Raw genomic sequence first — 16,465 nt, 5'->3', positions numbered from 1 at the left:
ATGCATGAACAGATGTGCCCGCTTGTGACCGCTGCCTGGAAGGGGTGTATTACACTCCTCTCATGGCTTCCCTTCGCCTCCCCATCAGAATCGATTATTCTTTGGGGGCTGGGGAGGAAAATCTGCAGAGGACATTTATTCTGCACTTGTGCAGTGGCATAGAATTCCCTCTGGAGTATTCTCCACCATGGCCTTGTCTTCCTTGAGTGCTCCTTTAGCACCTCACTCAATCAGTGGTGCTACTGATTGTTTGGCAGGCTTTCTGTTTCTGATGTATTTAAAATAATTTTTTGCTGCTAGTTTTTTAGTCTTTTTCTAGTTGCTCTTCAAATTCTTTTTTGGCCTGCCTAATTCTACTTTTACACTTGACTCACCAGAGTTTATGCTCATGAATAAATGAATAAGCACACTCCCTTTAATCTTCAGTTTTCTAGTAGATTTCCATGCTGGTTCTACTTTCAGGATGGGCTGTATGTAAGTCCTGAATTATGTCTGAATACACATGTTCTCAGAGCCACCAGTTTGTGTTTATACACATGCAATGATAATTCATAGTCCTAAGGTATGTCCTAAGACAATTGCTTGTGGGGGGGAAGACTGCAGCTGCTAGTCGAACTACAGGTGGCATAATACTGCTTTACTAAACACGAGTGCATACCTTGAAATGTTAAGACAGCATTCTCCCGATGCACATTTTGATACTACTGCGTGAGTGGCTATAATGTGTTAGCCTACTCGCCACACTATAACATAGTGTGCTGGCCGCACACCCCGCACTATACTCGCTTTCAGCTACCTCCTGCTCAGCGCCGAGTTACTGAGCCTTGGAGACTGGGTCCCCGAGCTACCCACAGCACAAGGCGCTCTGTGGACGACTCTCCGAGGCACCGCCCAAGCAGCAAACCCAGGCATGCAGGGGGGGGGGGGGCGGGGGGACGACGACCCAGCCGCCACACTCACGGATGTGTCACGGCGCGGCGCAGGCCTGGCTAGCACCGCGGCCGGGGAAGGAGACCCGCCCCACAGGCAGGTGCCTGTGCCACGCAGACGGAGCCGCAGGCCGGGGCCGTAGCTGGGATTTCGCAGGGAGGTTGTTACGCTTTATTCCCACCCACCTCAAGCGCCTAGACGGAGAGACGCCCCCGACACCCACAAACTTAGCGGGGCAGGGGCCACCTCTTCCGCCACAGGCAGAGGCGCCCCCGGGCCGCCTGCTCGGCCGCTCCCGGGCCGGGAGCCGCGAACCTGCCCAGCCCCGCTCTCACCTTCCGCCTCGGCCGAGGAGACGAAGGTGAAGTCCCCGTTGCTGGGCGCATAGAGGGGCGGCTGCTGGGGGCCTGGAGGCTGCATCGCCCCGCCCGCTGCGGCGGCGAAGGCGCGACCCAGAGGAAGGGGCGCGGGCCTCCCCAAGACTCTCACTCAGTAGCAGCGGGCTGGGCGAGCTGCTCCACGGCGCAACCCCCTGTGACAGGACAACAACAATGCCACTGCCCTTCCGATTGGCTGTTTGTAAGGCGCCGTCTGATTGGTTGCTCGAGCGCCCAGTCCGATTGTCTCTCCGGCTGCGTTTCAGGGCGGTGACTCATTGACCTGACTGTAAAAGACCTTGTGATTGGCGGAAACAACCAGGGCGGGGTGGGAAGAGGAAATAACTCTGTAGCGGGGGTTATTTTTTTCTAGATCACCCCATCCACATACATCCCTTTGGTTTCTTCCATAAGGGCAGTCGGTGCCTGCAGCTGTCACCCAACACAGCTCACTGCTTCCCCCAGCGAGCCACACCCTCCTGCCACCCCCAACCATCACCAACACCTCCTCCTCCCATTTATAGAATATCAAGGGTTGGAAGGGACCTCAGGAGGTCATCTAGTCCAACCCCCTGCTCAAAGCAGGACCAATCCCCAATTAAATCATCCCACCGATTTTTGCCCCATATCCTTAAACCCCCTCAATCCCTCAAGGATTGAGCTCACAACCCTGGGTTTAGCAGGCCAATGCCTGCAGATTACATAGGGAGACAATATCAAAGAGTTTATGATCTAACAAGATTAAATAAAAAAGTGGTGTAAGATTTTTTTTAACCTCTCCAACATCAGGTGTAGCCACTGTCTCAGTTTCCCCCTCTTCTGTGCCTTAGTTTCTCTTTTCTAACAGGGTAGGTTAGTCCACCAGCCCAACTAAAAGTCTCCCCTATAAAAAGGCAAAGAAGTCCCTGAAAAAAATCACAAGTCTAAGGTTCACCCCTCAGTCCAAGGCACCACAGAGAGCTTCATCCTTCCTCCAGGATGTGTGAGACCGTGACCTTCTCCATTAGCTACAGGGGTCTCAGGACACCATCCTAAGACAGCACTCTAAGACATAGAGGAGCCCTCCTACCACAGGCTCCAGCCCTGAAGCTCTAACCAATGAAACAGCCATCTGCTCCAAGCTCAACTGTTTGATTCAGTCTTTCCTCAGGGCTACTTCTTGCCCTTGATTGCCTCAGACCTCAACACTGGCCCTTCCATACATTTCTTCAGCACAGCTCAGCCATTCCCTCTCAGCAGAGAGCCCACCACAACTCTTGACCAGTCCCCAGTTACCAAAGAGCCCTTAGAAGCAGTTATTCTCTACAAGTTTCTCCCCATTCTAACAAAAGTGACTTGCATTTATAGCACTTCCTTTCCCAGCAGACCTTGCTCTCTGGCCTACAACTTCAGTGGTCCCTGGACTACAAATTCCAGATTCCCTTGTTCTGGGAGGAAATCTGACATAATCTTCTTTCACAGATGCTACTTTTAAAATAATTAAATAAATAAATCTTTATTTACTCCAGATCCTTTTTCTTCCCAGAGTACAAGTAAAGCATTGTGTACTTAATACTCAAGATAGAAAAAGGCTTGAAAGACTTTTTCAGTAGTGGAAGCCATAATGTCCCAATATTAAGACTATAAAGGCTGAATGGAACTCTTAAAAGTGATATGGAGGATAGAGATGGCTATATGTCTAAATGGGAAAAACATTGGAAGAGACCTCTTTGAAGCACTGGTCCCAAATTTAGAACAGAGCAGCTACTTCCTCTATATGTGTTCTATTAAACAAATCACCAGAAGTTCTTTCTCAAATACATATGCTACAGAGAGTGTGGTGGGAAAGGTAGTTTAAAAATCATGTCCAACAGGATGTCCAAATATAGCCAATTTTTGACATCTGCCCTCCATTTAATCTTTTAAAGTTTAAACCATTGGACTCAAATTCATTTTGTGGGCCTCTGAATGCTACTTTCTGTAAAAGGCAAGTGGCTGCTGAAAAAATCTAAGTTTATTTCTAATCTACTGGCAGCAGCAAAATGCTCCTTAATTCTGTGATGGCAAAAAAGAAGGAACCTCCAGATACAATTATTTGGTTTAAAAGGATATGGGATATATTTCCTATTGAAAAAATTATTGTTAGCACAAAAATGGCTCCTAGTGATTTTGGTACAATTCAGTGCCCCTTTTTAGAATTTAAAGTGAAGAACTCTGAAAAAATAATGAAGAATCCTGATAAATATAACTGCTTTTTAACATTATGATATGGATATGGGCCTTGTGTTGTTTTTAAACCCTTGTTATACATTTAGGCCTGCTTTTTCTTTCTGGTACCTCGTCCTCTGGCTCTGTCATTACCATGCTTACATTCACTATTTTTATGATTGTGCTGTTTTGTCTCTCATATGTCTTTTTGTTGTACTATTTTATTTTAGTTCTTAAAAAATTCAGAAACAAAAAAATGTAACATACATAATTGTATTGTTATGCTTGTTTTGCCTATTGGTGTTCGCACATGTTCTTGAACTAATAAAAACTTTTTACTAAAAAAAGATAATTATGTCCAGAGTACTAATTGAAAAAGCAGTCTGCTCCCATTACTGGCATCCAGGGACTACACAGATCTGGGCAAGGGAAGAGGTCTAAAGCAAGGACTGTCCCTGTCCCACTGCTGTTCCCTGCAGTTGTTGGGAAAGTCCCTGCTTTTTCTGGGGGTGGGCTCCACTCTCAGGAGGTCAAGCTCTGCTTCTTCTAGCTCATGGAAATCACATTTAACACCTGGCCAAGTCAAATTACCTGCTCAGTATCTCAGTTTTCCTAACCGTAAAATGGGGATAACAACTCAGGGCTACCATGCTCTTTTTGCTTAATGCAAAGCTGGCACTTGATTTACTGGCATTCTCATTTGATGACTTAGGGCCCAATCTTTCAGTGAGTTTTATCAAGTCCCCTGACAAGATCTCCCAAGACAGAGTTCGTTGCAGGACTTGAGACGTAGAGGGTGCGTGGGAAAAATAACACACCTGTCAAAAAACATGAGGAGCAGTTATCAGTTCATTGATGTTATATGTGTGAGCTCACATATTGAATCATCTTTGAGAAGGAAACTTGGACAATGTGAGGACCAGGGGTGTTAGTGATACAGAGGTATCCAGCCGGATGGCACACAGAAATCACATGCATCTTATCATCAGTTGCACAAGCTAAGGGATGTGGTAGATGTGTGGATAATCAACTGTTCTCTCTCCCTTAGATGCATGATCTCAACAATAGGGTCAGTGTTGTGAATGTCCTGTATGGATTTCATAAACTAATCCAGATAGGTTAAGTGAGGTAGCCTGGGGAGCGTGTGGTCTTAGTTACACACCTAGCAGTCAGGGGACCTGGTTGTAACTACTGATGTTTGAAAATTTCCATCAGAAAGGGTTTTTTTTTAATTAAAAACGGGATACATTTTAGTGACAATTTTGACAATTTTTTAAAAAATTTCTTATGAGCTGTAGTTCTGACAATGATTTACTGTGTGGACTAGGATAAGTCACTTAACTTCTCTATACTTCCATAACTCCATTTAAAAAAAGATTAATTCACGTTCCCTACATTCTTTGTTGAAAAGGGCTCTCAACGATAAAAAAACTTTTTTCTTCTTCCTCTTCATAGGCAGTCTTTTTGCCAGTGTAGACCCAGTTAAGCTGACACACATAGCTATTAGGAGAGAAGGAAGAAAGACCTCCTATCCATGCTTATATTGAGCAGGAAAGCAGTGGATTTTCTGACTAGGCAGCCTTTACTCTATAAATGCCTTTTGATGCCATATCATGTAAGAGATATGAAGGAGGGACTTTGCCTTTCCTCCAGCATTTGCATTGATCAAAATCACTCTCTCAAACTTTCTCCTCTTTTGTTTTCTGTTGATCACGTTTGGGACCTGATTTTCTCTTTTTCGTTTAAGCCACCAGAGAGCACCATAGTACTACTTTTGCTACACCAAAGCTTGCCAGTGGATCAACACACAACCACCATCCCAGGGGTACATGCCATCATGTGCCAGCAATGCCCCTCTGCCATTTACATTGGCCAAACTGGACAGTCTCTATGCAAAAGAATAAATGGACACAAATCAGACATCAAGAATTGTAACATTCAAAAACCAATAGGCGAACACTTCAATCTCCCTGGATACTCAATAACAGACTTTAAAGTGGCAATTGTTCAACAAAAAAACTTAAAAAACAGACTCCAACAAGAAACTGCAGAACTGAAATTAATTTGCAAACTGGACACCATCAAATTAGGCCTGAATAAAGAATGGGAGTGGACTGGTCACTACAAAAAGTAATTTTCCCTCTGCTGATACTCACACTTTCTTGTCAACTGTTGGAAATGGGCCACCCTGATTGCATTGGCCTCGTTAGCACTACAAAAGTAATTTTCCCTCCCTTGGTATTCACCCCTTCTTGTCAACTGTTGAGAATAGGCCACTTCCACCTTAATGGAATTGGCTCGTTAGCACTGACCCCCCACTTGGTAAGGCAACTCCCATCTTTTCATGTGCTATGATACATATTCTGCTTACTATATTTTTCACTCCATGCATCTGATGGAGTGGGTTTTAGCCCACAAAAGCTTATGCCAAAATACATTTGTTAGTCTCTAAATTGTCACAAGGACTACTCACTGTTTTTAGTGTTTACAAGTGTTGGTTTCAATGCCTGGGACAATGTATTTGTCTCAGCTCTGGCTGAAATGTGCAGCAACCTACATGGAACTTGGAGGGAAGAGCATAAGTGGCAGGAGGGAAGAATTTGGAGAGGCACCAAGAAGCCTGTCTGTGTACATGTGACTTGAATGCTAGCTGCAGTGCAGCATCTCTGTAAATAGTTCTCTTAATAAAGACCCAGTTGAGTTTTAGAAACATTGAGGCCTCTCATGTTATTACCCAGGATGCAGTACGGGAAACAAACCAGAACATTCTGCACTGCTTTCTCCACAATGTGGCTGGGAAGTCACAAGCATTGGTGCTCAGCTCCTGTTCTTCTCCCTAGAGGGAAGTCTGGAACCAGCTGGTATCTCATATATCTATAGACAAACACCTGTCAGGGAGAGCCTAGATAATACTTAGTCCTGCCATGAGTGCAGAGGACTGGACTATGACCTCTCGAGGTCCTTTCCAGTCCTATGATTCTGTATGAGGTATCTACAGAAAACCTGTAAATTGTCACGATTCATAATCATTGTGAGATTTATATATGGGTAATATTTAAGAAATAATATATTTCTGTAGAAAGTGTGTTTTATGGACTTGGAGTAAAAGGATGTTTTGGTAATGGCCCATATGAGCAAGGAGGAGTTGTCACCCTGCCCTGGCTGGCTGATGATGCCATGCAAGGCTTAAATGTTTAGCCTTGCACAATACTAAGACTTTAAATGGGAAATCATCAGAGGCAATGACAAATAATTAAAACATCTTAGAGGTACAAAGTGAAAGGTAATGCATTTAGGGACTAACAACAAGAGTTTTTGCTATTACCAGCAGGACAGTGGGGTGGGAGGAGGTATTGTTTCATATTCTCTGTGTATATATAAAGTCTGCTGCAGTTTCCACGGTATGCATCCGATGAAGTGAGCTGTAGCTCACGAAAGCTCATGCTCAAATAAATTGGTTAGTCTCTAAGGTGCCACAAGTACTCCTTTTCTTTTTGCGAATACAGACTAACACGGCTGTTACTCTGAAACCTGCTATTAGCTGGGGATTTCTCAGTTGGAAGCAACAGCGGAGGAGAGAGACCTGGGTGTATTGGTTGACCACAGGATGCCCATGAGCCATCAGCCATGATGCAGCCGTGAAAAAGGCTAAATGTCATCCTAGGATGCATCAGGCAAGGTATTTCCAACAGAGACGGGGAAGTGTTAGTACCATTATACAAGGCACTGGTGAAACCTCATCCGGAATACTGTGTGCAATGCTGATAAAAAGAATTATCATGTTTAAGAAAGATGATTTCAAAATGGAACAGCTGCTGAGAAGGGCTACTAGGATGATCCATGGAATGAAAAACCTAGCTTATGAGAGGAGACTCAGAGCTTGACTTGTTTAGCCTAACCAAAATAAAGTTATGGGGAGGTATGATTGCTCTCTATAAATACATCAGAGAGATAAATACCAGGGAAGGAGAAGAGTTAAGTGCCATGGGTGGTGGGTGAACTGCAGGTTTGGGGAGGCTAGCCCCTGGCATGCCCGCCCCTTCTGCCCGGGGCCCTGGCTCCAGCCACCCGGAGTCTCTGGCTGCAGGCCCACCCCCACTAGCCCCAGCCCGGGGCAAAGGCGCCAGAGCCCTCCCAAAAGCAGGGGGGGAGAGGGCCCCTTGCCTGAGGTGGAGGTGAAAGCAGTCTCCTGCCCGTGTCCCAGGCCCCCCGGCCCAGGCAGGTGGAGAACCCAGGCTCCCCACAGCTGCCCGGACAGCTCTCCCCATCCCGGCTCCAGCGAGGGGAGGAGCCTCAGAGCCGCAGGCTGGCCATGATAAGAACCAAGCAGTCAGCCCGTGGGGAGCCAGGGGAGACCCTCTATCTGCTCGCAGTGCGGGGTGGGCAAGCAGCCCCTGGCCCATGTCCCTGTCCCCTGCCGGCCCAGAGCAGATGGAGGGTCCGCAATTCCACGCCGACTCCCCATAGCTGCCCGCGCGGCTCTTACTGTGGCTGGGCTGCGTCTCCAAGGCCCTCACTCCTAGCCGGAGCCAGGTCAGGGAGAGCCGCGCGGACAGCTGTGGGGAGTGGGCGTGGAGTCGTGGACCCTCCTCCTGCCCCATTCGGTCGGGGAGCCAAGGACCGGGCCGGGGGCTGCTCTCAGGTCCCCCCTCACCCCGGGCAGGTGGAGGGTCCACTGCGACTCCCCATAGCTGCCTAAGCAGCTCTCCCTAAGCTGGCTCCAGCGGTGGGGTGGGCCTCGGAGCTGCGGCCTGGCCATGATAAGAAACAAGCAGTCAGCTGTGGGGAACCGCAATGGCAGACCCTCTACCTGCCCACAGTGTGGGGGACCCGAGCAACCCCTGGCCCATGTACCCACATGGCTCTCCCAGCTGCCCACATGGCTCTCCCTGACCTGGCTGCAGTCAGGGGCTCTTACCATGGCCAGGCTGTGGCTCTGAGGCCCTCCTCCCCAGCTGGAGCCGGGTCGGGGAGAGCCGTGCAGGCGTGCTGTGGGGAGCTGGCGTGGAATCGCAGACCTTCCTCCTGCCCCAGGCGGCAGGGAGTGGGGACACAGGCCGGGGGCTACTCTCACCGTCCCCCCACCCCCGCATGCCGAACAGTTGGAGGGTCTGTCATGGCTCCCCACAGCTGCCCGGGCTCCCCAGCTGGGCTCCATGCTGGCCTGGCCAGGGGGTAGGGCCTCTGGGGGAACAGGAAAAGGGGAAGGGGGCGGGATCCACCCCGGTGAAAAGTGGATGGGTCAGGCTTCAAGACTGAGTTAAATAATTTTATGGAGGGGGTGGTATGATGGGACTGCCTACAATGGCACGTGGCCCATCAGCGACTGCCAGTAGCAAAAATCCCCAACGGCCAGAGATGGGACACTAGATGGCGAGGGTTCTGAGTTATTACAGAGAATTCTTTCCCAGGTATCCACCTAGTGTGTCTTGCCCACATGCTCAGGGTTGCCATATATATAAAACTGATTGCCATATTTGGGGTCAGGAAGGTATTTTCCCCCGCATCAGATTGGCAGAGACCCTGGGGGATGTTCGCCTTCCTCTGCAGCTTTTTGGGGCACTGATCATTTGCACATTTAAACTAGTATACTTGGTGAATTCTCTGTAACTTGAAGCCCTTAAGCCATGATTTGAGGACTTCAGTAACTCAGCCAGAGATTAAGGATCTATTTCAGGAGTGGGTGGGTGAGGTTCTGTGGCCTGCAATGTGCAGGAGGTCAGACTAGATGATCACAATGGTCCCTTCTGACCTTAAAGTCTATGAGGAACATTACAACAGACAGAGCTTTGCCCTGGCTGGGAATAGAAACCAAAGACTGTTTTCAGTATAACAGAGGATGTGGGAAAAACCCTCTGGATCCATTCACTGAGAAACCTCCTTAAAGAACATAGGGCATTCATGAACACTTGGATCCTGATTTGTCTGAAACCAGACAACTCTGCAAAAGACTGACTTTGGGAGAAATCGACTATATTTGCTAGGAAGACTAACCACTGATAAAGGTAGACCCGGATTCACGTTTTACGATTTTGTTTTGTATTGTAACCAGTTGTTTCCATCATTCTCTCTTGTTTCTAGTTAAATTTTTATTCTTACTGAAATCTTTTTTTGTTTTACTATTAGTTCACATGTGCTGTGAGGCTCACAGAAGGGGTGGTTTAAAGTAAAACTGGTAAATTGGGTTACACTGCACCTTTGGGTTCCGAGAATCAGGGATTTCTGTGAGTAGCCGGTCTCAGGGGCTGGATATCACAGAAGTGTGATTCAAAGGGACTCAGGGATTGGGGTGCACCTATTGTTAACCTTCAAGGCAAAATTCATACTGACACAGTCCAGAAGAGTGTGCTTGAGTGGGTGAAGGGAGAGAGCAGACACCCAGCTACCATAAAAAAGACTCTTGCTGGGGGCAGTGGACAACAAGGTGGCTGTCATTCGTGGGTATCCAGAGAACCATCATAGCACATCCTTGTCACAGGCTGCACTCACTGCAGGTGGCACCTGGGAATTAGCTCTGGCTAGATGTTGCAGTCTCCTCTGGCAGTGTCCCTCTCAACATCATCTCATCCTGCAGCTCCTTTCGCTCCAGGAACTGCAGCCTTTTCTTCATGACTCCAGCCAGATCACTACATGGTTTCCCCTTCTGGGGGTTACCTAAGGGCAGTCTTCTCTAATACTTCCCCAGTGGTCACCAGGGGAACCCCGGTCTTCCCACTACTCTGGGTTCTGGTTTAGGGACCCTTAACCCAGCAGTTTTAGCCTTTCCTCTCCCAGCCCTCACTGCAGTTGTCTCACATATTCTGCTTGCTGTCCTGTCTCCTATTGCTGGCTTCCAACCAGCATAGCCAGCTTCCTCACACGGCTCTCAGCTTCCTTGCTACAGCTTCCAGGTGGCTTGTCACCCTGATGCCCAGCCCTCTGGTCTCTCTCCTGACTCCCCATGTCCTCACCCTTCATGTTCTTGTTCACTTAGCACCACAGACCCTACTCACATTTAGAGGCTGAAGTAGTGCTAGGTACAAATTCTATTTATGATTAAATGTTTCTCTAGGAGAGAGTTTCTCATTACATATGTTATGTAAAACCTCCGCTCAATCCAGTAGAATGCTATTGTACGATTTGTACCTTTTCAGTCATTGATAGTATGATCATTAAGTTCTGTAACCTTTTGCAAACTTTGTAACTTTAGTTATTGTTAGCATAGCCTTTTAAGTTTTGTAACTTTTGCAAGCTTTGTAACCTTTTCAGTTACCATTTGTATGAACCTCCAAGCTTTGCAATATTCCATCACTTGATCAGAGAGTGTGAACAAGGGAGTGTGTGTGGGAGATAAGGGAGTGTGAACAAGGGAGTGTATGTGGGATGGGGTGGAGAGGAACTGCAAGCAGAAAAGAGCCAGAAGACAGGTGTGTCTGATGTAATCTGCCCTGAGAAGGCAATCATGGGGTGCTGTAAAGAAAAGAAGAACCTGGTATGCATGAAAGGAACAAGGTCTAGGAATGCTTCTCAATGACAGTCACAGAAGGAAAACTCAGTGTACGTGACAGGAGCCACCCACTTCCAGCAAAAGGAAGAAGGCATGCCCCCTGCTTCTTGACCTGCTCGCTGGCCTGGATCCGTGACCGCAGGCGGACACACAAGATCTACTATGCTTTGGCTTGTCAGCTTCCTCTGCTGTCTCCAGTAACTCTCCGCCTGCATGAGTGTGCGGGTGTATGAGGGTATGAATGTATTGAATGTGTGTGTGCATGAATAAGATCCATCCCTTTTCTTTGATCCAATAGCGGCATTTAATAAAACCAATATAAGTGTAACCCTGGGTTGGAAATTGAGGTAACAACATATGAATTAGTGGCGAGGAAGCATAAAAGATTCAGACTTTTGTTTTGAAAGTTCAGAGGGTCAGCAGAGAGCCTAGGTCAAGTCTTTCACCCTCTGTGAATGATTAACTGCAAGCAGGGGATGAGGGTAAAGAGGAAGCAGCAGGGGGGACTACACAGAAGGTTAAATCCTTCACCCAGTGAAGTCAATAGGACTGGGCCCTAAAAGTCAGACACACACAACAGCATAGCCATGGAAGGTTGGTTCCAAGTCAGCAGAGCAGACAGCACAATCTGCTGTGTGTCTGATAATGTGCTGATACAGCACATTTGACCTGTCCCATGCATCCCTCTTTAAATCAAAAAGTAACAATGGCCTCAGGCTCAGAGAAATACAAATCCACCTTTGCACCCTTTCCCTCCTCATTTGCTTCAAGTTTTGCTCCACAAGGTCATGGATGTAGTTTGGTTATCAGCTTCATGATGCTTGTTGAAGACAAAAATACTGAGGTGTCTCAGTGTTCGTGGAAACGTTATTAACATTTTTTAGAATTGCATTTTACTGTGTACCCCCCTTTTTCCTAGGACCTTAACAGCTGACAACCTGTGTTACAATTCTATTGCAGCACAGTGCCAATTTGTAAGGTGAACAGATCCTGATGAAATACTTAAAATGTCAAAACAAATGCATAAAAAGGTGCAAGCTGCAGAATACATAAGATCATGGTTTGTCTTTACACTAAATTATGGTGTGAGTCTTCACTGATTTATGTTCAATCATGTCATGCACCTTCCCAGACTTAGGGCCTGAATTAGGCCCCGATATATTTGATTAACTTGGAGTCCATCAGTCATAAAATACTGCTTTTGCTTATGAATAAGTAGCTTTTTAGTTAGTTTTATTTGGACTATTTCCCACAAGTGGTATAAATGTGTCCTTAATGCTTCTTAGAGGCTGGATAATAAGATTAGGAGGGATGACTGTAATATTTGTCAATGACTATCCAATAGATGGCTAATCCATGATGGGGGTTCATGCACAAACTGGCTTTGAGCATAAATCTCAGACAGTAGTACTTGTTAACTTTCAGCAGTTTATGGATTTTATTGTGCTTATTGTTAATTAAAATTCTTACACAGAAAGCTTGCTTCACCCTGGGCTTGACCTCCCTCATATGATGCACTGAGGTGGCAGCTGCTTTGAATTAGGGGAGCCTGGGCATGTGACAAGTATCCTCTGATCACTTTCTTCACTTTGAGGCTCTAATGACCAGCTAGCACGCAAGAAGATCATTAACCTCCTCTCTGAATTAACCCTGTTGTATGCAAACCTAACGCATTCTAGTGGAAGAAAAGTATATTTTAAAAAGTGAAAAAAAGTTTTCTCCTCCCAGAAATAATTCTCCACCCCTACTTGTTGCTGTTCTCTTTCCTTTTTCCTCTAATCTTAAGAGCCTTTAATTAAACACACAGGGCCAAATTTCCATTGGTGCTGAGCATCTGTCATTCCCAATGATTTCAGTGCAGATACTCAAATCTTCTTGGCATTTGACCCAGGACAATCATGTGTGCTTTACAGTCAAATCATGCCACTTCCCCACCATCCCCCAAAAAACCTCTGGTGAAATCTGACAACTCTCAATTTTAAAACTCAGATTTTTTTTTTCCAAATCACCCAGTTGGTAAGATAAATGGGTAGTGGTTATAGCTGACATACATAAGGAAATCCCACAGATTTGGGGACATCTGCAGAAACCCACACATTCCCCATGGCAGCAAGGTTCCCTCAAGAGCTATGCTTTCGCTGATTTCCCATCCACAGTTAGGCTACCAGGGCCTGCCAGATGAGGTCTGAGAATGTTTACACTGCTATTTTTAGCCCCCATGAACCTGAGTCAATTGGCCCAGGCTCTGAGACTCAGTGACATGGGTTTTTCTTTGCAGCGTAGACATACCCATTTAAGTTAATGGGAATTTTGTCATGGACATCCATGGAGGCAGGATTTCATCCCCCAATTTCTGAGTTTCTCAACCTTAACATAGTATTAAAACTAGCTTTGTGCACGTAATATGCAGTCACACCTAACTTTTGCAGTGCTATAAGGCACTGACATATGTTACAGTGTAACAACACCTGTGGTGAACTTTTAGCAGGGTTTAAATCTAGGACCTTCAGACCCAAAGCATAGATCACTTGAGCTAAGGAATAACTCAATTAGCTGGCACGAGTGGACAGAATGTTGTCCTTTATACAGACTAGCCTCTAGAGAAGTACACAATACATACCTTAAAAGTATATTGCAACAGTAATTAAAAATGTTTCCTGTCCGAAGTGAAGTGAATTACAATGCTTTCCCTCTTCTGAAATCATCATCTGCTCTCTTGATAGAAAGAGAGCTTAGCTTTTAGCCAGCAAACCTTGTAATTCACTTCATTTCAAGCAGGAATTTTTTTTATGGTTTCATTTTGGAGTTAATAGTTAAGGTTGCCACTGAGTTTCCCTTATAAGTCTGATTTTGCCACAATAAACCCCCTATATTGCCTCAAAATTGGGGCAGGGGCAGAATTTTTCTAGAAAATATAGTTTCAGCTGATGACACCCTAAGAAATAGAGCAAAACAGAAAGTCGACATGATGAAATTCAAAGTTATGAGTTTATGTTTCTTTTGCTGATGAATGAGTGGCTTAAGTGGGACTTTGTTAGCAAGCATCAGAAAAGAGAATGACCTAATTCAAATTTGATTGGACCAAGATGCATGGCTCTAAAGAGATTTATCCAAAAATCTCAGAGGCAGGCACTGCAAGTCAGAATGAGAGCAATTCATAAACCATAAGACTGAAGGGTAAGGGTGTGAGGCCTAGCCTTTCAGGTCAACAAGCCACCTGAGGAAAATCTGACCTTCCAGAACCAACAAGACCAACCATCTTGGGAAGAGGAAGTCATGACATCAACAAACAGGCCTCTGTAACTAACTTCCACTTATCAAAAATGTTCTGATAACATTTGCGTTATAAGGATTAGCCATCCCATTTCAAGTCTTAAACAGAAGTTTTATAACTGGCTCTGAGGTTGTGGCTCAGAGATTAGAAAATTTGGTTTTAGTATTAAATTGACCCAGTTTCAAGTTATAGATTTGACTGACTTTGGTTAAAGTTCTTTAGTTGGGCTTTATAATCAAACAGATAGCCTTCTTAGAATGTATATGAAGATTTAACTCCAATCAAATATTAAGAATAACTGGTTTGATTTTATTTTAATGTGGTAGGGTGTTTTATTCTTACGTATACTTAGATCACCTAGCTCTGGTTGTATGTCTTCTCAGTTTTATTATAGTTTAAGGGATTTAATAAAATGTATAAGATAGAAATGTGACTCAGCATCAGTTTCTTTCAATAAGCAGTGTGGATCCAGAACCTTTGAGGATCTGGCTAACAGGGCTTGGATGGCCAAGAGCTTAGTGATTAGATCAGCTGACTCTCAGCTCCCTGCTGGCTGAGTGGCCTCAGCTGTTGAGGCCAGGGGGAAGGGTAAGAGAAAGGATGGAGACCTGGGCCCAGCCTAGAGCCCTGTGTATGTCAATCTCTCAACAGGAGGGTTTGGCATCCCTCTCAGTAGGGAGTCAGAATTCACTGCCCTGTGTTACTTCCTACCAGCCCATTCAGTTTGGGGCATGGACCCTCTAGTTCAATCTACCAGGCAGCTTGCTTCCCACAGGATTCCCTCTGGTGGGGCAGCTGCAAGCTGGTGAGGGTGAGCTCCACAGTCTCTGTGGTTCACTCAGTTCCTTCCAGTGCTGCAGTTCCTTCACACTCTCCCTTGGTGGCTTTCTTCCAGGTGACTGCTCAGGCTGGTAAGTCCATCCCTTCAGGCAGGGAGATAGCTAGGCTCCTGCCTCTTCACCACTCAGCCCTGAACTAAGCCAGGCTTCCTTCTTTTATCCCCTCTCCAGGCCTGGCTGCAGGTAGAGCAGGGCAGGGCTAGGCTAGCTGGGCCCAAAGACTTTCTTTAACCCATGCTGTGTTGGGCGGGCAGTTTCTTTGCTTCATCACAACCTGGAGCAGATACCTGTCAATCTAAAAGCCTGACCTGTTCCCCCTAACAAATGTATGTGTAACGGTGACAGACCCCAGTCACCAGAATCTACCGCATGAGCTAAAAGCCAACTGGCTGTTAGCTAAGGCTGTAGAGCAGACTCATTTTAACTTTCTCTAAGTTGTCTCAGTGCCACTAGATGGGATGGAACACAACACCCAGATGGTGTGTAGGTTACATATGGCTCTCATAGCATCATGGAAGGACAGACAATCCTATTCATAGTTGTTCTGGAATCTGTGGCTTGAAGGCTAAGTTTCCTGTGGAAAATTTGAGGACTATATCTCCTGTCCTGTCTGCAAGGTCACAGATCCCTTTTCTGTAAAAGGAACATGTACCTGAAACTGAAAATTCACATTCACATGCTGCTTTCTGTTTAAAAGTAATGTCCCCCACTCATGGGATTTTCTGTGGGAGGGGAGCACATGACCCACAATTTTCCTGCTGTAAGGGGAATTTTGTTAGCACGGTATTTTACTCAGATTGAAAAACACAAACAATTGATGCCAGATTTAAATTTTGACCTTTAAGTGGAAATAGAGATATTGGGCTGATTCTGAACTCATATTGGTTTTACAGCAGCACAACCTGATCCTTCCATTAACATAGTTTTCATACTTGACCAGCTATAGGCAATTATGACATACTATTGGGATATTAAGAGAATAGGCAATCCTCTGTCATACAGCCCTGACCCATTTAGAATCTAATAATTACATTTGTGATTAATTTTACCAGCCACTGGATGTCACTGTTTCTCCATAGGTGCAGCTAAAAGGGATTGGTTTGTCAGGTTTCAGAGTAACAGCCGTGTTGGTCTGTATTCGCAAAAAGAAAAGGAGTACTTGTGGCACCTTAGAGACTAACCAATTTATTTGAGCATAAGCTTTTGTGAGTTACAGCTCACTTCATCGGATGCATAAAGTGGAAAATACAGTAAGGATTTTTTATACACACAGGTTTCAGAGTAACAGCCGTGTTAGTCTGTATTCGCAAAAAGAAAAGGAGGACTTGTGGCACCTTAGAGACTAACCAATTTATTAGAGCATAAGCTTTCG

General features: G+C 45.7%; 1 protein-coding gene across 7 annotated transcripts in view; it reads right to left on the bottom strand.

The window, feature by feature from the left end:
• YIPF4 (Yip1 domain family member 4) overlaps window positions 1-16,465 on the bottom strand; it is a 59,121-nt gene that overhangs the window by 20,015 nt on the left and 22,641 nt on the right. For 2 of the 7 annotated variants that reach the window (XM_073338414.1, XM_073338415.1), the window contains exon 1: window positions 1,266-1,507. The exons of 1 other annotated variant lie outside the window; for it this stretch is intronic. In XM_073338414.1, coding sequence (XP_073194515.1) covers window positions 1,266-1,350 — 85 coding nt within the window. In that variant the 5' untranslated portion in view covers window positions 1,351-1,507. Of the gene's footprint in view, window positions 1-1,265; window positions 1,509-16,465 lie in introns of those variants that run through there. 4 more of the 7 variants (XM_073338409.1, XM_073338410.1, XM_073338412.1 and 1 more) reach the window with 3 other exon arrangements.

The sequence above is a fragment of the Lepidochelys kempii genome, chromosome 3 (genome assembly GCF_965140265.1).
Source record: "Lepidochelys kempii isolate rLepKem1 chromosome 3, rLepKem1.hap2, whole genome shotgun sequence".
Lineage (NCBI taxonomy): Eukaryota > Metazoa > Chordata > Testudines > Cheloniidae > Lepidochelys > Lepidochelys kempii.
Note: the sequence above shows the minus strand (reverse complement) of the source record. Positions and strands in the feature narration are given on the sequence as shown.